This window comes from Mustela putorius, unplaced genomic scaffold (assembly GCF_011764305.1).
Source record: "Mustela putorius furo isolate JIRA1106 unplaced genomic scaffold, ASM1176430v1.1 tig00000127_pilon_pilon_pilon, whole genome shotgun sequence".
Classification (NCBI taxonomy): Eukaryota; Metazoa; Chordata; class Mammalia; order Carnivora; family Mustelidae; genus Mustela; species Mustela putorius.
The window spans coordinates 7,474,300-7,497,091 of NW_025421288.1; the positions used below are offsets into that span (position 1 = coordinate 7,474,300).

Genomic DNA, 22,792 nt, shown 5'->3' on the forward strand with positions numbered 1-22,792 from the left:
GGACAAGAGGTTTATATATTGTTTTGAACACGACAGGAAATTACTGGTTTTAGCAAAGGAATGACGTGATCTGATTGACATTTTAAAAAGAGTGATTTGAGGGGTGCCCGAGTGACTTAGCTGGTTAAGTATCCGCCTTCAGCTCAGGTCATGATCTCAGGGTCTGGGACCGAGCCCCATATTGGGCTCCCTGCTCAGAGGGGAGTATGCTTCTCTCTTTCCTTCTGTCTCTTTCTTCAGCTCGTGCTCTCTCTCTCAAATAAATAAAATCTTTTTTTAAAAAAGAGTGGTTTGGGAGGTTCTAGAGGCCATCACTGAGGACAGAGGCGGTGCAGAAGGGCCAAACAGACATGAGGAGGCGCTCCAGAGGTGGGGACAGACGGACAGGGGATGGTGGTTTTATCCTGGGCACACTAGGATAGGAGGTAGAACCTGTGGGCCTCCCACTACCATACAGGGAAACAGTGACCAAGAGGCTGTCTTTCCAGGTTTGGCCAAGATCTGGATCCGAATGCACGCTTTGACCCCAATTACCTTGAAAGCCTCAGACCCATGCCATCCAAGTCCAATACCGTAGCTGCCCATGTCTATTTACTCTTGAGCTACTGAAAATTAAATACAATTGAAAAGTCAGTTCCTCCGTCTTACCAGCCACATTTCAAGTGCTCGATCACCACATGCGGCTAGTGCGGCCCTACTGGATCAGCCCGTCACCCAGAGAAACATCCCCATCATCAGGCAGAGTCCTACCGGACAGCATAGGACTGCTCATTCCCGAGCCCGAGCCCGTTTCCTCGTCGGCAAAATGCAGGCAATAGTATGTCCTCGGGGGGAGACCTGCCGACGGTCGGCTCACCAGATGTGTGGGGTCGGGGGCCAGGGGAGGAAATCGCGGGCGTCTTCTGAGAAGCTAAGAGTCAGAAGCCTGCTACCTTCCTGTGCCCAAGGGGAGGGCGAGGACTGCGGGGCGGGGACGAGGCTGCGGACCCCTACTCCGGCCAGGGAGGTCACCCAGCGCCCAGCGCCGCCTGGGGGAGCCGCGCGCGTCCTGCCCTCCCGGGGCCGCGGCGCCGGCCAGGCCGCCAGGGGGCGCTGGGCGCGGCGGGTGGGGCGCGGGGTGTGGAGGGGAGGGGGGCGGGCGGGGGCCGGGCCAGGGCCGCGCGAGGGGCGAGCGCGGCGGCGGGCCGGGCGGGACCGTGGCCGGAGCTGAGCCGGGACTGTCGCGCGGGCCGCGCCGGCGATGCCGCGCCCCCGGGCCGGGCTGTAGCGGGGCCGCGGCCGAGCGCGCGCGGGGCAGGCCGGCCATGGAGGTGGTGGACGAGACCGAGGCGCTGCAGCGCTTCTTCGAAGGTGAGGGACCGCGGGCCGGCCAGGGAGGGGGTGGAGGACGGCGACCCTCCTCGTGCTGGGAACCGCCAGCCGAGCTCCCCGGGGACTGGGAACCCCAACTCTGCTTCGACCACTTTGGGACTCCCCAGAATGCTTCCTCTGGGCTGGGGCGCTCCGGGCCGGCGGCTGCCTGCGGGGCTGGCTCCCAGGGCTGGGAGGTCCCCGGGAGGTTACTGCTCACCTCGGCTAAAGTTGGGCACCCCCTCCCGGTCCCCCCAGCACGCAGCTTCCTAGGATCCGTGTCCCCTCCTATGCTTGGTCCTTCTTCATGCCTTCCAGGACCTGCAGTGCCCCCTAAAACCTGACGCCTCCCACCCCTAGTGCGCTTCCCGCGTTTGGGGACCCTCCACTGTGCTTCCCTGAACCTCATACAGACACAGACTCCCAGACCCCCTTTGAGGCTCAGCCCCCAGCATGCCTTCTAGGATCTTCCATGCCTTTTAGGCTGGCCCCGCAGCTCCCCAGCATGCCTTCCAGAGGTCGGGCCCCCTGCCTGAAGACTCAGGCCCCTGTGCCCTTTTCAGGTGGGCAGCCTTTGCCCAGCCTGACTCCTAGGAGCTGAGACCTCCCCACTGTGCTTGCCTGAGACTAGGACCCCCTCCAAGCCCATCACCCACCTTCTGTAAGGCTTCTCCCTCCCCCAAGACTGAAATTCCCCTTGAAGCAGCCATCCCTCCCTTACTCTGGGCTTGGAACCCCTCCCCAGCATTCCTCCCTGGGCTGGATTCCCCCCAACCCTGAAATGCTTTCCCTGGGCTAGAACCTTCTCAAAGTCAGCATCCCCGATGCCAGCCCCCTCCACACTCTGAGACCCTCCCAAAGTGGTGAACTGCATCCTGCCAGCCCTCTGAGGCTACTTGGGGCTGTTCTACCCATACCAGTCCCTGGAGCTAAGCTTCCTCTGGCTGATACCCCCATCCCAGGAGTGACCTCACCCCCTCACCTCGACCTGGATAGGACCCTCACTAGGACTGGGATCTAAACATCTACACACAATCTACAATGTTTTCTTCTACCCCTGTCCCCCCCCACCCTCCAACACACACACACACACACACACACACACACTGTGGTTTTGGAGGTCAGCTCCTACATCTACCCAGACTCCTGTCGCCTTTACCTGGGTAGCCTCTGCCCCTCCTCTAGGCCTTTCCTCTTCCTCCGGGGTGCTGGACCCTGGAGGAATGAGACAGAATGTGGGAAGGGGAGGCAGAGAAGCAGGCTGCCGTGTCCCAGCCCACTTGGCTTCTCAGACCCTCCCTGGAACATCTCCGGCCCCTCTTGGGATCCTCTCCATCAACTTGGGTAGCCAAGCCTCTGACCTCACCCTCTCGCCCCAGTCCCTAAGCCCACAGCCTAGTCCTCAGTGTGCACCTGCCCCCAGGGATGGGGTGGTCCATGGGGACATCGCTGGGCTGGGGCTGTTGGGCTACAGGGCGGTGGATCACAGCCCAAGTTTCCAGCCTAGGACCCAGATACGAGTCCAGGAGGGAGAGAGGAAGGCCTTCCTTTGCCTCAGTGGCTCCCTTTTTGTGCCTTGGGTGGGCCACTTTGTCCACTTCTGGTTGCTGAATAGGTAAGGCCATCTCCTAGCTTCAGGCCTCCTCACTTCAGGAGTCTGGACAGCCCAGCAGACCCAGACCCAAGAAATCAGCCTTGGACTCGATTAAATGGTTGATCCTGGGGTAGTTGGGCCATTTGAGGGTTCTAGGCTGTACCCCCCCATCAGTCCCAGGAGCTCTGGTTCTCCTTAGACACTGTTCATCCTTTATGAATCCTCAAGGGGCCTTGTGGGAGCTGGGGGCCCCTGAGAAGGAGGGAATGGGTGCTGTTTTGGGGGTGTCCTGAGCCCACTAGATTCCCAGGACAGTCATGGACCAGGCCCCCTTGCTTCCTGCAGCTGTCCCCATGTGGCCTGCCCAGGGCCCTGGAACCAGGCAGAGCTCAAGCTCCCCATCTCCTGAGCCAAACTTTCCCTCCTGGCTGTGGGTGGGGGGTGGGCGCTGACGCCACAGCTCAGCCATGCGGCTGGCCTGGTGGGGAGGCTGTGCAGCTCCCTCCAGAGAGATAAGAGGAGACTCAAGAATGTCTGTGGGGAGCAGGGCGGGGGTGTGGGGCTGCCTGCTGAGGCGGGTGGAGGGAGCTGGGGGCTGAAGAAGTGTTCCCAGAGCCCGAGATGAGCTGGAGGGTGCGCTGGTGCTGGGGCTCTAGGAGTCTCTGGGGCCATTTGGGGTGGGGGGCGGCTGGCAGGGAGCAGATCTGCCGTGGTGTGGGGGGGGCTCTGGCCAGGCCTTGGTGTCTTCAGGACTGTTAGTGTGAAAGCCAGTGAATGTTGTGAATGTGGGTATGTTGTTCCAGAACTCTCGCCCTTGGGGCTGGGACCTGAGTTCTCATTCTGGTCCTCACTTGACCTTGGTCACTCCCCGTGGACGGTGAGGACAGGGGCAGGGTCTGTGCTTTCAGCTCTGGGCTGGAGATGAAAAAAAGCTTTGCTGAAGGGCAGGGGCCGAACCAGACCCCTTGTCTGCCATGGCGCACTCTCTCGGAACCCCAGGCCTGTGTCCTGGGTCCTGTCCCGTGCAGTGGGCCAGACTGTGCCCGACCCAGGGGTGGTGGGCTAGGGGCTAAGGCGCTTTGGGCCTCGGGTGGGAGGCTGGGACAGGGCGGCCCCCTCGAGGCTGGTACAGCCGGGCCCCCGTGATCGCCCTGCTAATCCCCTAGAAGGAGACTCCTGCCGCCCGGATCTGCGGGCACAGGGCCTGCAGAGAGGGGACCCTCCAGGCGCGATGCACTGGCTCCCGGCAGGTAATAGGGTCATGGTGGCTGGTCTACTCCTCAGCATCCTGACTGGCTGGGGCCTTGGATTCCCGGAGCCCGGTCAGGGACAGGGGCAAGACGGCATCAGGGGAGCCCTGTAGAAGCTTAGAGGTTCTGGTGCGGGCTCGGGCCCTGCTGCTGAGAGCTTTGTGACCCTATGCTGAGCTCCCACCCTCTCTGGACCCCTTTCCCTTACCTGCAAGACAGGAGGGGGTGACAAAGGTCTTGATGATGCCTTTGGATCTGATGAGCCTCGTCTCCCAGCCCTGGGAAGGAGGAGGGTGTTAGAACATGGAAGGTGGAGGGTGCTGACCCCTGGTTCCAGGGGTACCTGGGGCCTGGGTGAGCAGCGCCCTGCCCCCCAGAAGGCAGGTGCTGTGGAAGAAGACTTGGAGACCTAGGAGAACGGGGCTCCTAGCAGGTGCTAAAAAGGCCACTGAGAGGTGGGGGACCTCGACTTAGCCTCATGCCCCACCAGGGCATCCACTCCTTCCAGGCCTGATGGTGACTTCCCTACTTTGGCCTCATCTGCCCTCCGGGGGGTAGGCAGGAGGTTGGGACCAGACCAGGGCTTCCAATGAGGTTCTTTTTAGCCACCAAAGAAAGGCAAACTCATGGCCTCCTAATACACAGGGGGTGTGGGCGGCAGGGCTCCCCACAGCCCCCAGAGCCCCGGCATCCTGATTTGAAAGCCACTGACGGAGGGGCTGGCACTGACCGCTTTCCCAGGGGGCCAAGACTCCAAGGGAAGGGAGTTAGCCAGCATTAGCCAGAGCTGCCACCAAGCCCCCAGCTCTCTCTTCCGCCACCAGGGCCTTGGGGGAGGAAGGGTGGCCTTCCGTGGGGGCCAGCCTGTTGCCTCCAGAGAGCAGGAGGAGGCCGCAGGGGGAGGGCACCCGATGATTTTGGGGAGAGGATGTCCTACCCTGGACAGGAGTCTGGGGCTGAGTTGGGGTGTGTGATCGCATGGCACTGGGCCCTACATCAGCCTGTCTGTCTGTCTGTGGTGCCCCAAGGAGTAGGTGGATGGGGGAGGCAGCTGGACCCCTGACTGGGGAGAAGATGAAATGGGGTGCCTTCGGGAGGAGTCCTATCCCCCAGGCTGTCCTTCCTGGGTCCTGAGTCTAGCTGGAGGGGAAATAGTAGTGTGGGGTCTGACTCACCCCCATGTCCTGAACACGCAGCCCAGGACACAGGGCGGCATGGGGCTGGGGGTGTGCAGGAAACGTTTGCAGGGTCAGGAGAGGCAACAGTGGCTCTGTGAACAAAGGCAGGGTGGGGGGTGCATCTGAGAAAGCCAGTTCTCTGGGAGGGCCTGGGGTCAGTGCAGGGTGAGGGAGCTAGGGGAGAGGAGCGGGCTGTCTGTCCCAACCTGCTTGCCGCGAGGCCTCTCCTGAGTCTGGGGGTCTTGGCAGGGTGCCCCTGGCAGGGGTCTTAGGCTGAGCCTAAGCAGGGTATTTGGGGGATAGACAGGTGGGTTGCACTTGGCAGTCTGGCCTCCTCCTGGGGACCTGGCCCCCACTCTCTGATTCTCAAGGGCTTACAGGACTGGGGGGGCCCTGGCAGCTGCTGATTGGCTACTGCCCTTGGACTTTGCCCTCTGATAAGAACGGGGAGCAGAAATCATTAACTGGATCATTAACGGGGAGTTGGTCCTGCCCTACCCAGCCTGTCTGCCCTTCCTTCCCACCTTCTTCCTCCTCACGGCCCACACCGCACCCCGCCCCCCGCCTGCTTTTGGGCCTCAGTTTCCCTCACAGCCTGGCTGTGTGTATGGGGGGGTTCCTCTCCCCTGTGAAAGTCTTCAGCCCCTGCTGGGTGTGGGTAGCCCCTGGGCTGGGGATCAGGTAAGTCATGGCCTTATGTACTCCCCGGAGTGCTGCCCACAGTCCCTCTGCTGGGCCGATCTCTGCACTTCTTTGTGCCTCTACTTCCTCATCCTTAAAATGGGAATACAGCTGTAGCCCCTGTACCTGCTTCTCAGGGCTTCTGTGGAGGTTGGGTGAACTGGGTGTTCTGAGGCCTGCTAAGTGCCCGGTGCGGTAATGCCCCAGAAATGTCAGCCTGGACGGTGATTACTGTCCCTGGGGCCTGCCCCCCTACTTTGAGGATGTAGTGATCCGCGGGGTAGGTCAGTGCCCCACCCTGGGCTGGGGCCTGTGGCTGGTGCTGTGTGCTTTAGGAAATTCCCTCACCCTCTCTGGGCTGTTTGGGCCAAGGACTGGGGGGAACCAGCAGCCTTATGGGATGCACTCTGCAGGCAGGGCCCGAGGTTCCTGCAGGTCTGGCCCTGTGGGGCCCTGATGCCTGCTCCTGGTCCCTGATGCTTCCAGCTGGGGCCCCACCCTGCCCCTCAGCTCCATGGGGAGCTTGGGCCAGGCCAGCAGCAGGGGGACAGGGCTGATGGTCCTTTGTCTTGCTCGCTGCATACACGGGCCAGAGGTTTTTGCATAAGTTGCCTCCTGGGAGTCCCGGGACTCAGTGGAAGGCCAGGTGGTGTCTCATTTCCAGGAGAGAAGTGCTGAGGTCCGAGAAGAGGATGGTGGGGCTCCTGTCACAGTTGGGTGTCCGCCTACAGCGGGAGGGGGCCTCTCCTCGAGTGCTGAGGGGTCCTGATCCACCACGGATGGCTGGGCTGGGTGACTTCCATTCAGCCCTGTGACCTCTCTGGACCTCGGAGCCCTCACTCAGATGGTCAAGGTTGTGTGCTGTGTGATGCCAAGTCCTGAGACCCCTGGAGTGCCAAAGCCTGGAGTGGGAGGGGACAGAAGGGCAAAACCCCGGCTTTGGGGGCAGGGGTTGAGTCCAGAGCCTCCACTAACCTGGCCTGCGGAAGCCCCAGGGCATCCTGTCCTCTGCCTGTCTCCAGGCCACATCAGTGGGAGAGCACTGTCTGCATCTGACCTGGGTCCCTCCAGCCCTCATAAGGTACAATGACAGGCTCAGCCCCTCTGAGGAGTTTGGGGACCCTTGCTCTCTTGGGGCCTTCCCTCACTCTCCTCTTGACCATCTCAGCCCCTGGGCTTTCTTCTCCCTCTGTGGTTCTTCCTTGTAGGGTCTGTAGCCTGGAGTAGGGGTAGCCGAAGGTCTGCAACGCTGAGTTGACTCCGATCTGGAGTGCTGTTGGCCTGGGCCTGCCCCTGGGCCAGTGAGCATTTGTGTGCACGATCGTTCGAGTCTGGGAGGTGTGCTGACATGAGAATAAGCACAGAGACGCTCAAGCCTCAGGGCCTTTGCACTGGCTCCCACTCCCTGTGGGTATCAGGAGACCCTCCCCAACTGTCCTGTTGAAAACTGCAGCTCTTCCCGGCTCTCCTGCCTCACCTGCCTCCGCTCTCTGCTTGATTTTCTCCATAGTATTTGTTACCTTCTGAAATGCTATGGAATTTTACCTGCGGGTCTTGTCATCTGACTCTGCCTCCAGAACATCGGCTCCTCATGGGCAGGAAGTTTGTTTTCTTCATTACCATAGCTCCAGAGCCAAGCATCATGCCTGACACATAGCATATGCTCAGTAATTGTTTGAATGAATGAATGAATGGGCACACGTGTGTGTCAGTGCGGGAGGGGTATGCCACTGTGTGTGTGGGTGTGTACACGATCATGTGTGTGTCACGGGGAGTGTGCCCCTGTGTACACACATCTATGGGGGACATGCTGGTGTGTGAATCCAGAGGGACATGGGTAACCCGTAGAGATGTGTCCACGCCTCAAGCTGCAGGGTCTGTACTCCTCCCCTGTGCAGAGGCCTTCCCAGCTTGTGCGAGAGGAATGGGGCCATCGGATGGGAGCTCGCTTGGCCGTGTAGCATCAGGGCTGGGGGCCCTCCAGAGCAAACTGAAGATCCTTGGGGACCAATGTGGGTCCCCACAGAACACGTTGCAGCTTCTGGGCTCAGTTCTGGCTTAGGAGCCTCTTGGGGCTCTAACTTCAGCCTTGGGTCGACCAGAGGACAGGGTGGCAGCTGTGTAGGGTCTAGGGGAGGACAGAGCTGTAGCCCAGGGGTGGCCGAAGATTCCAGGTCCCGTGGAGAAGATGGGGTACTTTTGCATTTTTGGCAAATAAAGGCAACCATGGCTCAGATTTAAGGACCTGATGGCAATGACCAAGGAGCCATATCCTTGTCATTCAGCCCCCAGCTACCTGGGGACATGATGCAGAGATGCAAAGGACAACTTGCAAAGTCAAGCATCTGACTGGAAGGCATTTTGAGTGGGAAGTCTAGTCACAGGTCGAAGCCTGAAGAGGGCACGGCTAGCAGTTATTACATTAATCACAAATCATATTAATAAAGATAGGAAGTTCAAGCCAAAGGAGGTGAGAGCCCACTGTTCCCTGTCCCAGAGTGAACTAGTTTGGAGCACGTCAGTTAGCTCAGGCCACATTGGGAAATAAGTGACAGCACTGGGGGCCCGCTGTGATTGAGGGAATCCAGGAGGGGCTGCCAGAGCAGGGGGGCAGCCATCAAGGGCTTATCCACCAGGGTAGGGGGTGGGGGCCTATAGCCAAGGCTTGGAGGCTGGACTTTGCTGTGGATGTGCCAGAATAACAGCCCGGTACAGGTACGCCCTCGCCCTCAGAGGCTCTCTGGGGCAGATCTGCAGTCAGGTGGAGAGACATGGGAGAGAAGGGTACAGCCTGGGCAGGGGAGGGGAGGGGAGCCCCCAGAGGATGAAAACAGTGATGACTGTTATTTGAGGGATGGCCTCTGGGGGTGAAGAGCTTTCCCGCCCTGGCATTGAAGACTCAGGACCACTCCGTGAAGCAGGGATTCCTGCTGCACTTGACAGAGAAGGAAGCTGAGGCACAGAGAGGTCAGGTCACTTGCCAAGGGTTGCACAGCAATGAAGCAGGGCCCACATTAGCGGCTTGGCCTCTTTGACCCTAGGGATCCCTGAGGGCATCATGGGGGGTGCTAGGGTGGGCTGTCCCCTGACCCCCACCATCCTGGCTCCCAGCCGTGGCCTGGAGCCCTCAGGGTGCCCTCAGATTCAGACGCCTGGGGTGGGCACTCAGGGACAAATAGGGGGACAGACTTGGGTCTGAGCCCCGTCAGCCCCAGGTTCTGATCAGCGAGGCCTGGCCAGCATCCTTCGGCCCTGGCCTCCCCTGCCCACAGCCACGTGGCCGACGGGATTTCCGCCATGTTTGGGACATGAATTGACAAGTGCCCCATTGACGGGTGGGGGGGAGGTGTGGGCAGGGCACAAGCCTCCCACTGTGCCGGGTCCCCACCCTCCCCCGTTCCCTGGGACAATGGCCCAGACTCAGCCAGTGGCCACAGCTGGTGGGGGGGTGGTCATAAGCATGAGGAGGGGGAAGGGAGGGGTCCAGGGTGGAGGACCACCTGGGCCCCCACCCGCCTTCATCCTGCGCCTGGCTTACATCCCTTCGGTTCTCCTCCTGCCCAGCTGGGTGGCCTTAAAGCGAGGAGGAGAGAAGAGGGGAGGGGGCTTCCTCTCCATAGCCCCTATCCCATCCTGTCTGGGACAGGGCAGTGTCTGGCTCCTGTTAAAAGCAGGTAATAGAGGCCCTAATTAATCCTCAAGGAGCAGCTGGGGCGCAGAGCTCAGCAGGACGGGGCGGTACCTGGAGGGGCCCGGCCTAGCCCCGGGCTCTGTCCCTAACATGGCTGGCTGGAGGTCCCCAGACCCAGGAAGGCCTGGTTCTAGTGTCCCGTGTGCCACTTTGCTCATTCATTCCATGAACATTTATTGCGTGCCTACTGTATGCTTAGATGCTTATACCCCAGAGAGGCAGAGCAGGGCTGGCCTCATATCCCAGGTTCCGCACCTGTAAAATTTGGGTAAGGCCTGTATCCATTCTGAGCCAGCCTCGTCATCTGTAAAATGGAGAGCACGAAAACCATCTCTCCTGGAGGGTTGTTACAGGAGTGAAATATGAGCCATGTAGAGTATCTGCACAGAGTGGCTACTTGGAGAGTGAGCTGTGGGCAGCGGGTGAGCGGTGGACAGACCCTCCACCCTCCTGTGAGGTCTGTGCTAGCAGCCGAGTGAGGAGCCGGATGAGAAGGAGGCCGCCAGTCACGAGAATGGGAGTCAGAGGGCGCCTCTCGGAGAAACTTACATGCAAGCCCAGTGAATGGGAACGGGCTTCCTCCAGCAGAGGAAACAGCACGTGCAAAGGCCCCAGGACAGGGAGAGTTGCAGGGAACTGGTTAGGAGAGGAGGCTGGAGGGAGCAGGCCGCAGGCCACTGTGGACCTCCGGGAGGGCTCTTGTTATCCTGAGCAGTGGAAATTTGTGGAAGGGTTTGAGGAGGGGGCGGGCTGGGAAGCCGGTTTGTGACCTGGTGGTGCCACTTTCTGACTGTGGGACCTTGGGCAGCCTCCCCACCTCCCAGGGAGATCTTGAGGCTCAGCAGGAGCCACACTTAGCTTCCTGCCTGGCAGGTATCTGTTGTTGTCTCCAGAATGTTCCAGAGCTCTTTCCGGGAGCAGTCAAGGACAGGGGACCCCCAAAAGTGTGCTGATGCCTTCCTCCTGGGTTTCTGGGGGCTCTTCTCCGACTCAGGAACCTCTGGGTTCCAGCAAGCCCCCACCCTCACCCTGCCCTCCCAAACGTCTGATTAGAAGTTTCCAGTATGGTTTTGGGGGCAGCCTGGGGCCCAGATCCTTTAGGCTGAGCCGTGTGGGGAGAACACCAGGCAGGCCTTGTGGGGTCCCAGAGAACGACAAGATGTGGGCTCAGTGTTCTTCAGGAGGCCCACCAACTCCCCAAACCTGAGACTTCTCCCCCACCCAGTCCCAGTGGTTTTCTCCTCCCTCTTTTGTCCTCCAGGCCTCCCGGCCCCTGGCACGGGAGGGACTCTCCTCCCCTCGACCACATCTGGTTCTCGTTAGGGTCTCCCAGGATGCCTCTGCCTGAGGCCCCCCCATCCCAAGGGAGGTGGGCAAGAGGATTAGGGGTGATTAGGAGCGCTCCTGGCCAGAGGAGGGGGAGGACGGGAGGAGGGGGCCTGGCGTATTATAAATAGCAACACCAGGATTCTGTCACCCCATCATTCACTGTAGATTCCAGGTTCAGTCTCGAAAACCTGCAGCTTCAGCAGCCAGGGCCGGGGTAATGCTCCAATGCTCCCTCCTTCCCTAGCCCCTGAGGGGAACCCCCCCCCCAACACACACACACCAGCCCATAACATGGGGCAGCCCAGAATGGCCAGGAAGTTTCATCCACCACCAACCACCCCGTCCCCTTGGAGTCGGGCCCCTGTGCCTGGGTTTGAATCCTCCTGGCTGTGTTGCCTCGGGCAAGAGACTTGGCCTCTCAGAATAAAAGGGTGGTGTTAATGATGTAAAGCACTGAGAATAGTGCCGGGACCTGGTAGGCAGGCTCTCAGTCCTGCAGACAGAGCCGCTGTCACTATCCGTGTCCTCTTATCATCATCGCCGTTCAGGACAGGGAGGATTAAGTGTCACACTGCACATGAAGAACCCACGGGATGCCTTGCATGTAATAAACTCCTATGGTTGTTAATGTCTTTGGTTCCCGAAGTGCCTGGCATACAGTAGGCATTTAATAAATGGGATCTTCGGGTAACAGGGAAGGATGGGATGGGGACCAGATTGTAGACGGGAATCTAGAACCTTGATGAGCAGACCGGTCATTCCCAGCTTGAGAAGCTTCTCTCGCCCGGGCCACGCTGCTCCCTGGATGGCCACTGGCAGTGCTCGGTGGGTGTCCCTGGTTCCTGGCTGGGTGAGCCAGGGGTGGGGGCCAGCAGGAGGGCCTGTCGCGGGCAGCGCGTGACTCCTAGGAGGGCTTAGCCACTCATTAATCACCTAAGCGGGGCTCAGCATTCTTGAAATGCCGGCTGGGGCCAGGGAGGGGCCTGGGCCAGGGGCTTGTGGGGACCCCAGGGCTCTGGGTCTGTGAAGTGAGGACAGGCATTCTGTTTGCTGAGCACTCATTGTGCGCCGGGCACCTTACATACCTTAACTTGTTTCACAGTCAGCCCTGTAAAGTATTAGCTGTTCATGTCCCCATTTTACTAAAGAGGAGACTGAGGCTCAGAGAGGGTATGTGACCAGCTTAAGGTCACACAGCAGGGAGGACACAACCCAGGATTTGTTCCTGGATCTTCCCGAGCTGTTCCCAGGGCTCCCCCGGGAGAAGGCATGAGGTGCAGCCCCCGCGCTCATGGCTCCAGGGGCCTGTGGGAGGGGTATCTCCTGCCTCAGTGGGGCTGGTCAGCCCAGGTCAGCAGTGTGGGTGGGGCCGTCCTCCATTATCGGGGCTGACGCATCTCCTACGTCAGCCCCCTTATCACCCCGCCCTCCTGCTCCCCCCTGCAAGGTGACCCTGGGAGGGGAAAGGCCAGCGCCTCCCCCTCTCCTCCCCTGCTTATGCCCAAGAGTCCTGGGTGCCTTTTCTGTGAGTTCCTCCCCTTCTCGGGGCTGGGGCCAGCAGGGAGGGCCCAGGAGAGGGCGGTGGAGGAGCGGAGCTCGGGCCACTGTCGTTCCTTGCTGTGAAGCCAGGCAAAGCCCTTACCTCTCTGGGCCCGTTTCATCCTTTGGAATACCAGGGCTGGACACCCTACGCCCTGTTAATGGGGGTGACGAGCTCTGCTGGAGGCTGAGCCAGACACTTCTGGTTCTAGTCCCCACTCCCTCTCCATCTGCATTTGGGGCCTGGGTGCAGGAGGCTCCCTGGCCGTATGCCCCCGCCCCCCACGAACATGTGATTCAGGCCAGCCTGGCGTCATGTTCCTGGGGACCTGGCAGCTGGGCTCTCTGGAAGGAGGCAGGGCGGGACAGAGTCACTGAGTTGCCCACTGGGCACTCCGTTCCGTAAAGTTCCTCTGTTACTCCTCGCGGCTCCCCATAAGACTTGGGAATAATGACCCCATTTTATAGACAAGAGGGAGGACTTGCTCACGTCACAGGAAATGGCCTGTCTGGCCCCGATCTGTGTTCTGGGTTCCTCCCCTCCTCAGAGACACTGGGCAGCCTGGGGGCCAGGGAAGCATCCTTGTGATGCCTCCTGGAGGGCGTCAGGTGATGGGCACTGCCGGACTCTCCCTGGACATGGATGTGCAGGTGGGGAGGAGCCTGGGGGCATATGTGCTGGAGGCCCCGGCCTGGGGAGAGCGATAGGGCAGGGCCCAGAGACCTAGGGGTGCTCACATCTGGCCCTCCCCTGCAGGCCACGACATCAATGGGGCCCTGGAGCCCTCCAACATAGACACCAGCATCCTGGAGGAGTACATCAGCAAGGAAGACGCCTCTGACCTGTGAGTGGCCCCGCTCCCATTCCCCTCGGCCTCCGCCCTTCACCTGGGGGGTGTGCTCCGGCCCTGGGTCCGCAAGCTACCGGGGTCCTGGCTGGCAATGAGCTGCTTCCTTTCTCCACAGCTGCTTCCCTGACATCTCTGCTCCAGCCGGTGCAGCCTCCTACCCCCACGGGCCGCCTGCGATCCCCGGCTCCAGCGGGGGCCACCACCTGAGCCCCCCTGGGGGCGGACCGTCCCCAGGACGCCACGGCTCCCTCCCCGCCCCGAGCTACAGCGCCCCGCTCAACTGCAACAACAATGCTATGGCTAGCGCTCCCAAGCCCTTCCTGGGGGGCTCTGGGCCCCCCATCAAGGCAGAGCCCAAGGCTCCCTATGCCCCAGGGTGAGTGAGGGCGGGGAGGGTGGGAGGCAGGTGTGCGATGGGAGGGGGGCAGGGTCTATGGGCTGAGGAGGTGCTGGCGGTGCCCCGGCCAGCCGTGGTGACCTGGCTGCCTTGTGGGTAGGTCGGGGCGGCTGGGGAGGGGCTCATGGCTTTGTTCCGAGGCTGTGGGTAGCCCCAGAGGATTCTGAGCAGGGGAGTGATGAGGGCTGATGTAAGCACTCGAAAATTCTCTGACAGCTCTGTAAAGGGGATGGGAGGAGGCAAGCCTAGAGACACGGCTGCTTACCTACATGGATACACGCAGGCACGCACATGTGCACACACACAGGGCACGCAAGGTCCCCTCACCGCCCTGGGCCATCCACTCCAGCGTCTAGCTTCTATTTGCTGGGGCTGCGGGCACCGGCCCGACGGCACAGGTGTGGTACCTAAAGCTCCCCCTGCCCGAGCCAGCCTCCCAGGCCCCTTCTTTCCTCTCTCCGAGGAGTCCACACTGGGGACCCGGCTGGGACCACAGGATGGTGGCGGTCAGCAGCCCAGCCAGACTCCAGGGCCGCCCACAGACCTGTGCTCGTGAGGACAGGCAGGAACATGGGTCTGCTGGGTTCTGCAGCGGGGCTCGAAGAGGGTTCTGGGTTCCCCAGCGTGGGGCAGGAGCAGGGGACCCTGTAGGGTTAGCTCAAAGTGCTTCCCCTCTGGGATTATTTCCACAATCCCAGAGGGGAAGTACCGGAGGGGTGGGGGACACCGGACCTGTCGCCTGGCTTGCTGGGGGAGGGCTGCGGAGGTGAGCTGGGGTGTTAGGGGTGAGCTTTTGCTGCCCAGGGCAGACATCCAGCCGAGGGACTGTCCCTGAGACCAGACCCCAAAGGGCAAAGACGGGAGGGAAGAGAACGAACGTGTGAGAAACACCTGCTGGATGCCTACTGCTGTCCCCGCTGTCCCCTATCGCTGTCCCTGCTGTGGCTCTATTTGTGTAAGCTCATTGAGCCTTTCAAGTAACCAGCTCCCGGGGGGACCCCGGAACCAGCTGGCTTGTGAGTGATGCTGTGCTGCCCCCCGGCAGGATCCCAGCGGCACACTGAGGCCATTTCTAAGGGACAGAAGGGGCTTGCCCACAACTGCGCAGAGACCGTGTGCCCCCTGGGAGGGACCCAGGGCCCTGCACCACCCCTGCACCTGTCAGGGTCTGTCCCTCCTGCGGAGGATCGTGCAGGCCTGTTGGGGAGGGACTTATTAATCAATAAATCACCACATTGAGGACGATTGAGCAGCACGAGGAGTTGTGGGGAAGCAACACGAGGTCCCACCGACTTGAGACGTTTCACAGCAGGGACCTTTCCACACCGGAAAACCCGATGGCCACTGTGCAGGGAGCAGACAGGAGATGCTGGACGCAGGGCAGAGGCCCCAGGCAGCCCTTGGGGACTGCTTTTCTGTCATTCTTGCACAGCCCAAGGGGCTGGGCCTGTGGCTCATCCAGGCAGGCGTGAGGGCCCTGGAATCAGCCTAGGGGTGTGTCGGCGAGGACGCGGCTGCCTGGGCATGGAGGTGGGCAGTCTCTCCAGACGTGCGACCAGGACAGTCAGAGAGTGGGGTTCCCGCCGGGCCGCAGCCTCCCCTCACTGGGCGAACGCAGGGTGTTAATCTCTCATGGTTGAGTTTTTCTTTTGCCTGAACCGCTGATAAAACCTGAAGAAAAAAATACACCCAGACCTGGTGAGGCTGGCTCCCTGCCCAGCCTGTACCTGCCCCTGGGGCAGGGGGGGGGGGCGGCGGCGGTGGCCCAGCTCCTTAGAGCCCCAGAGATCTCTCCCCTAGAGTTTCTAGAAAGTGGGGCTTCGGTGGGTGTGGGAAGAGAGCAGCGGGCCTGACCCTTGCTCCTTGAATCCCTGTGCCGTGCTTGTGTCCTTGAATCCTGTTCCATCATCAGGGACACTGGTTCCTGGTCCCCAAGTGCCCGGGAGGTCTGAGGGGATACAGGTCAGGAGCCCAAAGACCCTACCCCAGACCCTGCCTGGCGCCCCAAGATGGCTCGTGCAGAAAAATTCCCCTGGAGGTGGGCAGTGAGGGGACCTCAGGCCTCCAGCGTCTGGGGTCTCGGGGACCCGGCCCCTGCCCAACGGCGCCTTCCTCCCCCTGCAGCACGCTGCCGGATTCTCCCCCAGACTCGGGCTCCGAGGCCTACTCCCCCCAGCAGGTGAATGGTGAGTCCAGCGGGCACCGCCCTCCCCCTCTGGGGTTTGGGCGAGTGGTTGGGGCGGCCTTATCGGGGAGGGAGGGAGCAGGGAAGGGAGGGGGCCAGCGGCCGCCCAACAGGCCCAGATTATCGCTGGTCAAATACTCCCCGGCGCTGGCTATTGTCTCCCCACTGGCGGGTGGGGGGCCTGGCCCGGCCTCTGAGAACCTGTCCCGGCCGGCGATGCCACCCGCCTGCCCGCCTGCGCCATCATGGACGCACCCTTCGGTGGTAAGTGGACGGCCGGGGAAGGCCGTGGGTACAGCCCGAGTGCAGGCCTGGCTGACCTCCTGGGCCCACCTCCCTTGGTGGGGGAGGGTGCCAGGGGTGCTGCGGCCCCCAGGTGGCCAAAAGCAGAAGGATCTCGGGCAGCCGTCTCCCCACAGCCCAGAAAGGGGTCAAGAGTTCTGTTTATCTTACCAAAAACATTTCTGGAATGCCTCCTGGGGAACAAAGGGAGCTGGGGGGCTGGCCCCTGGGAGCCCGCTAGAGGGGCTGCCGGATGGAGAAGGGCTGCTGCAGGACTGTGCTGGGGGGCCCCCGAGACTCCTTCCTGAGGCCCAGAGGAGGATCGGGACTGAGAGGGGCCAGGGAAGGACGCCGGGCAGCCAGGCTTGTGGGGAAGGAGCCAGTTAGGACGGCCCGGGGGCGGCGGGGTGGGGGGCGGGGTGAGCAGAAGCTAAAGCTGCCCATCCGGCCCCTGGACAGGGGCTTGTCTCCCTGCCGGGGCTTCTAGTGGCCAGCCTCAGGCTGCCTAGCCCGCCTCCCTCCTGGGGCTGGTCTCAGGAGAGGGTGGGAAACCCTGTGCCCAGGGACCTGAGTGACGTAGGTCCCTGATGCCCGCCCCCCCACCATCTCTCCTGCAGACTCCCATCTCCTGCGCACCATAACCCCCGAGACCCTGTGCCACGTGGGCGTGCCTCCTCGCCTGGAGCACCCGCCTCCACCTCCAGCCCACCTCCCAGGCCCCCCGCCGCCCCCGCCCCCTCCACCTCACTACCCTGTCCTGCCGCGGGACCTGTACATGAAGGCCGAGCCCCCGATGCCTGCCTATGCTGCCATGGGGCAGGGGCTCGTGCCCAGCGATCTGCACCACACTCAGCAGTCCCAGATGCTACACCAGCTGCTGCAGCAGCACGGAGCTGAGTAAGCCTGGGGCAGGTGGGTTTGGGGGGTGGGGACCTGGGCGGGGCAGAGATGGCACTGGGGCCTGGGGGGAGCTCTGCCCCCACGAGATGGGGGTAAGCGTGTGCCTATGGAGGTGCCCGCTCAGCAGCTCTGTAGCTACGGCCACGTGCTTCTGACGACTTTATTTGGTGAGTGTGGCCACCCCCATTGCCCAGATAGGTAAACTGAGGCTCCCAGGGGGAGGAAATGCTTGTCGGGGGCACGGAACTAGGATGGGACAGAGCCAGGACGAACCTCGGGCTGTGCCTTTCCCCAGACACCAGTGACTATCCAACCTACTCAGGGAGTCCGGGGCCTCCTGCTCTGACCCCAAACAGTGGAATTGTCCTTTTATCTGTTTGTTTGAGACATCCAGATGTCATGGAAGGTTTAGTTCAGGACAAGGCTCCATAGCCTCCTCCCCAAGAAACTCTCCTTCCCAGCCTTGGCGGCCCGCGCCCCCTGGGGCTTGTTTCCAGCCTCGGAGGCTGCTCTCTGTGGAGTCCCCACTCTCAAGGGTGGCCCTGAGGATGACACCCCAGGGAAGGGACTGGCTTGTTCATTCCACAAACTATTGGGGGACTCTGTGCACCAGGCCCACAGCTGGGCCTGACAGGGACACACAGACAAGCCAGGTGTGGCTTCTGCCCTCCTGGTTCCATGATCCAGGGGGTAGAGAGGAGTGACAGAAGCAGGGAATGACCTTACAGAGCGATGCGGGAGCACTGAGGAGGTAAAGCCCAGGGGCTTTTTTGGAGGGGCGTCCTCTGGATTGGGCATATCTTGCTGAAATGGGGTGAAGAGGGGAAGGGGCTACTGCCCGGGGGAAGGGAAGGGGCTCAGGAACGAGCCAGCCCCCCATGGCATGCCTCTGTGTTGTCCCCAGGCTCCCCGCACACCCCTCCAAGAAGAGGAAGCACTCCGAATCACCTTCCAACACCCTCAATGCCCAGATGCTGAATGGAATGATCAAACAGGAGCCCGGGACCGCAGCGACACTGCCCCCACACCCAGCTCGAGCCCCATCCCCACCCTGGCCTCCCCAGGGACCCCTCTCACCGGGGCCCGGCTCCTTGCCCCTCAGCATCGCCCGGGTCCAGACACCACCTTGGCACCCACCAGGGGTACCCTCACCAGGTATGTGCCTGGCCTGCTTGAGCTCACAGTGGGCCAGCTCCCCTTGAGGTAGGGGCATGGGGCACAGGGCCCACATGGTTGCTCCCTCCCTCCAGGTCTCCTGCAGGACAGTGATAGCCTCAGTGGCTCCTACCTGGACCCCAATTACCAGTCCATCAAGTGGCAACCGCATCAGCAGAACAAGTGGGCCACGCTGTATGACGCAAACTACAAGGAGCTGTGAGTGCCCTGCCCCCTCTCCTGCCACCACATCGGGGCATTCCCCACCCCCCACCCCCCAGTGTCAAGGCCCCAGACAGGACCTGGGAGCACACTGGGCACCACATGGGCCCCGGTTACGGGAGAGCAGCAGGCTCAGGGCAGAGCTAGGACAGGCCCTCGGGGTTTCGGACTTGTGGGCCTACCCACGGCCTCCTTAAGGAGGTGGTGTCTGTCAGGGAGGGGCCAGTGGGAGCCTAGGGAGGGAGAAGGGGGTGGATGGGTGTTTTCTGGCTCCTCCTCCCCCACTCCTTCAGCATTCCAGGAAGGTAGCAGGAAGCTGTGTTGGCAGGGCCCTTCCAGCAGCCCCCTCCCTGGGACAGAGGGCGGAGCAGGTGGGGGAGGACAGGCTGTCCAGGCGGGCATTCCGAGCTCTCTGTACCCACCCATGCTGGATTCAGCTTCCTGGGACCAGGCCAGCAGCACTGTGGGACCACTCCCCTCACTGCTGCAGAGGTCCCGTGGGGGTGAGGGCAAGGCCCTTTGGACACTGCCAGGCCTGGGCAGGGTGGCCGAGAGCAGCCTCCTGGAGCTGGGCGTCCCAGGCTGTGTGGGCAAGAAGCCAGAAGCCCTTGGGGCTGGGTGGGTGATCCAGCTGCTGTCGTGGTTGAAGGCTCCCTGGAGGTCCTGTCAGGATGGGGGGAGAGGTCTTCAGAGATCCCACCCTTATGGCCTGGGGAGGATCCCCCCACTCTTCCCACCATGCTTCCCAGGCCAGCCCTGCCATCTCAGGCCCTAAGGCCAGGAAGCTGGCAGGTGGGGCCCCCAGTGTACTTCCTGGGTGTTCCCCTACCCGGCAGGTGGGTGGAGCTCCAGGCCTTCTGCAGATGTTAGCCAAGCCCCCAAGGCTCCTCCCCTGAGTTTGGAATCATTTTCTGCCCATCTTCCTTCCGGGGGACCCTGGGCATCAGGAGCACTGCTTGTGCCTAGGGACCTGGGTGAGGATGGGCCAATAGTTGCCCCCTTTCCTGCCACCTGGAGGGCCCCCCCAGAGAATCCATGCTTGGCATCCTTGCCTAGCGACAGATGGGTAGACTGAAGCTGAGTCTCTGTTGCCCAGAGTGCCCCTGTCCTCACCTGGGCAGCTGGAGAAGTCAGGGTGAGGACTTCGGGGGCTTGAGCAAGCCAGTGGGCTGGGGCTGGGCCAGTGCCGCGCTGGCGCCTGGTCCCACCGTTTCCATGGCAACCAGCTGTCAGGCCCGTGAAGCTCTGCAGACCATCCCCTCTCACCCGGTCTCCTGCGAGGGAGGGGGCTTTAGGCAGCATTCTGGGAAGGAGCCAAGTGTGATGAGGGGCCGCGAAGCCCCCTCCTCAGGAGTTCACTCCCCTTGGGTGGGCCTCAGGGGTCTTGCCCCATGTGCCCCATCACCAGGGTGGGCTGGGCTCAGCCACACAGAGGAAAGAATATTGGCCCAAGAGTTGGCAAACCTGAGCTCAGATCCCTCTGGGGACTCAGTTTCCACTTCTGAGAGGTGGGGGGCAGCCCCATGCCTGGTCTGAGGATCGGGGGGTGGCTATCGGATAGGAAACCGCTCTGGAAGGCAACACTGGAGAGGGACATTCCACGCCTGGCTTTGGCGGGGGGAGCCTCTGGCAAGTACCCTCCCCTGCTCCTAGGCCCATGCTCACCTACCGCGTAGACGCCGACAAGGGCTTCAACTTCTCGGTGGGTGATGACGCGTTCGTGTGCCAGAAGAAGAACCACTTCCAGGTCACAGTGTACATCGGCCTGCTGGGTGAGCCCAAGTACGTCAAGACACCCGAAGGCCTCAAGCCCCTTGACTGCTTCTACCTGAAACTGCACGGAGTGAAGGCAGGTTTGGGGGCTCAGCGAGGATGGGAGGGGAGTGGGGGGAGCCAGGAGTCCTTGGGGGGAGTTGAAAGACCCCAAAGCAAAGCCCCCTTCCCAGCTGTGTTTCCTGATTCCTTCTCTGCCCAGTGATCCCAAGGCTACACCCCCAGCCCAGACCTTGGGATCATGGCCTGAGCTTTAACCCACTGAGCACCCCAGGCGCCCCTGACACTTGCCATTCTTCTAGAGCACCTGCTGCCTTCCCAGCAAAGCCCTGACTTCTGAGCTTAGCCCACAAAGGCCTTTGGGACGAGCCCTTCCCTGCAGCTCTGCCATCGCTTGTGCCCCAGACCTGTTGTGCCCATTCACCACCCCTGCTCTCCTGAGGCCGCTCCCCTTCTCTGGGACACACGGAGACTGCCCATTCCACCCCTCCTCTCCGGGCAGACTGCTCCTTGGCCTTTCTGTTCTCTCTGCTGCAGTCCTTAGTCCTTGGGGACAACTGTCCTGAGACTCCTTCCCTGGGGTCTTTCTAGTGCCCCTCCCCCAGGAGTGGTTGATTTGGAGCCCGTGAGCTCCCTGGGGGCACACGGCTGCCTGTGTTTCCTTCAGGGCAGGGATCCAGGCCGGACCTGGCCTTGGCGCAGCTCAGCCATCACTCATGGAGGGACTGCGGGGACTTGGGTGTGGGAGAGGGTCTGGGGAGTGTGGGGCTTTGGGTGGGAGCGGGTATTGATGGAGGTCAGCTTGGGGGACGTGTGTGGAGGTGCGGGCCGTGTGTCCGTGGAAGGCGTGAGTGGGTGCGTGCGGAGCTGGGAGAGCAGGGTGACTGTCTGTGCCCTCACTGACGGGAGGGCCATGCTTCCACTTCTGGGGGAGCTCCGGCTGGGCCAGGCCTGGGCTGAGCATCTAAAGGGAGGCAGAACCAGGCGGGGACCCTGGCCCAGATGGGTCACCGGCCTCGGCTTCTCCCGCAGCTGGAGGCCCTGAACCAGTCGATCAATATTGAGCAGTCCCAGTCGGACCGGAGCAAGCGGCCCTTTAACCCTGTCACGTGAGTATCTGACCTTGGGGGTTGGGCGGTGGTTCTAGATGGGCTGGCCAGCCCTGGAGCTGGCCTGGGAGCCTAGGGGGCCATGGTACCTGCCTCCTACGCATTCCTGACTGCGGGCCTGGCTCTTCGAAGCCCCCTCCCCGCCTCCTGAGTCCCCGCTACTCCTCTGCAGGGTCAACCTACCCCCTGAGCAGGTCACGAAGGTGACCGTGGGGCGCCTGCACTTCAGCGAGACCACGGCCAACAACATGCGTAAGAAGGGCAAACCCAACCCCGACCAGAGGTGAGTGGGCTGCGCCCGGCCCCGCCAGGCCCTCCAGATCTAAGCAGGAGGGGCAGGAAGACGCCGCCCACTGTCACAGTGTCCCACACACTGACCCATTGTACAGAAGAGACACCTGAGCCTCAAACCTAAGGCTAATGGACTTAGCAGCTCCCTGGGGTTCTAGCAGTGGGTCTTGGGGAGCTTCTGACTTTAGTGGGGACTCGGGTTCTTCCACTGGAGGCTAAGGTGTTAATGCCCTCTTCCCACGGGGGAGGGGTGCTGGGAGCCTGGGCACTGTACCCCAGACATGGGATGGGGGCAGGTGGGGTAGGACCCTGGGTGCCTCTAAACCCCTGTGCACCCCAGGTACTTCATGCTGGTGGTGGCCCTCCAGGCCCACGCACAGAACCAGAACTACACGCTGGCTGCCCAGATCTCAGAACGCATCATCGTGAGGGTGAGGGCTCCCTCCTCCCAGGGGATCAAGAGCTGGGAAAAGCAGCACCCAGGAAAAGTACTGGGGTTCTGGGGAGACGGGAGCTAGAGTGCTGATCCTGCTGGGCCCTAGCTGGGTGACTCTGGGCAAGTTCCCATCCTCTGAGCCACAGTGTCTCCTTCACAAGGGTGGAGGTGGACAAGGCCTGGGTAGCCTTCTAAGATCTTGCAAGGGACTGAAAGGTGCCATAGTGCCAGGGGCAGTTTAATTTGGGCGTGATGGGGTGAGGATCCTGGCCTGGAGCTAGAGGGGTGGCTGCATGGTTTCCCCTTTTGCCAGGTCACTGCAGGTCCCCCGTCCCCTGGGACTGATCCAACCCCACCCCCAATTTGTGGTAGGCCTCCAACCCCGGCCAGTTTGAGAGTGACAGCGACGTGCTGTGGCAGCGGGCGCAGGTGCCCGACACTGTCTTCCACCATGGTCGTGTGGGCATCAACACGGACAGGCCTGATGAGGCGCTGGTCGTGCACGGCAACGTCAAGGTCATGGGCTCTCTCATGCACCCGTCGGACCTGCGGGCCAAGGAGCACGTGCAGGAGGTGGGG

At 61.8% G+C, this 22,792-nt stretch overlaps 1 protein-coding gene across 4 annotated transcripts in view; it reads left to right on the top strand.

The window, feature by feature from the left end:
* The first annotated feature begins 1,140 nt into the window (after window positions 1-1,140).
* MYRF (myelin regulatory factor) overlaps window positions 1,141-22,792 on the top strand; it is a 32,606-nt gene continuing 10,954 nt past the window's right edge. For 3 of the 4 annotated variants that reach the window (XM_013044626.2, XM_045063326.1, XM_013044627.2), the window contains exons 1-12: window positions 1,141-1,350; window positions 13,370-13,457; window positions 13,579-13,839; window positions 15,985-16,046; window positions 16,945-17,224; window positions 18,132-18,382; window positions 18,478-18,601; window positions 20,258-20,453; window positions 21,410-21,486; window positions 21,659-21,769; window positions 22,118-22,208; window positions 22,586-22,786. In XM_013044626.2, the coding sequence (XP_012900080.1) occupies window positions 1,305-1,350; window positions 13,370-13,457; window positions 13,579-13,839; window positions 15,985-16,046; window positions 16,945-17,224; window positions 18,132-18,382; window positions 18,478-18,601; window positions 20,258-20,453; window positions 21,410-21,486; window positions 21,659-21,769; window positions 22,118-22,208; window positions 22,586-22,786 (1,788 nt within the window). In that variant the 5' untranslated portion in view covers window positions 1,141-1,304. Of the gene's footprint in view, window positions 1,351-13,369; window positions 13,458-13,578; window positions 13,840-15,984; window positions 16,047-16,108; window positions 16,310-16,944; window positions 17,225-18,131; window positions 18,383-18,477; window positions 18,602-20,257; window positions 20,454-21,409; window positions 21,487-21,658; window positions 21,770-22,117; window positions 22,209-22,585; window positions 22,787-22,792 lie in introns of those variants that run through there. The other variant, XM_013044629.2, reaches the window with a different exon arrangement.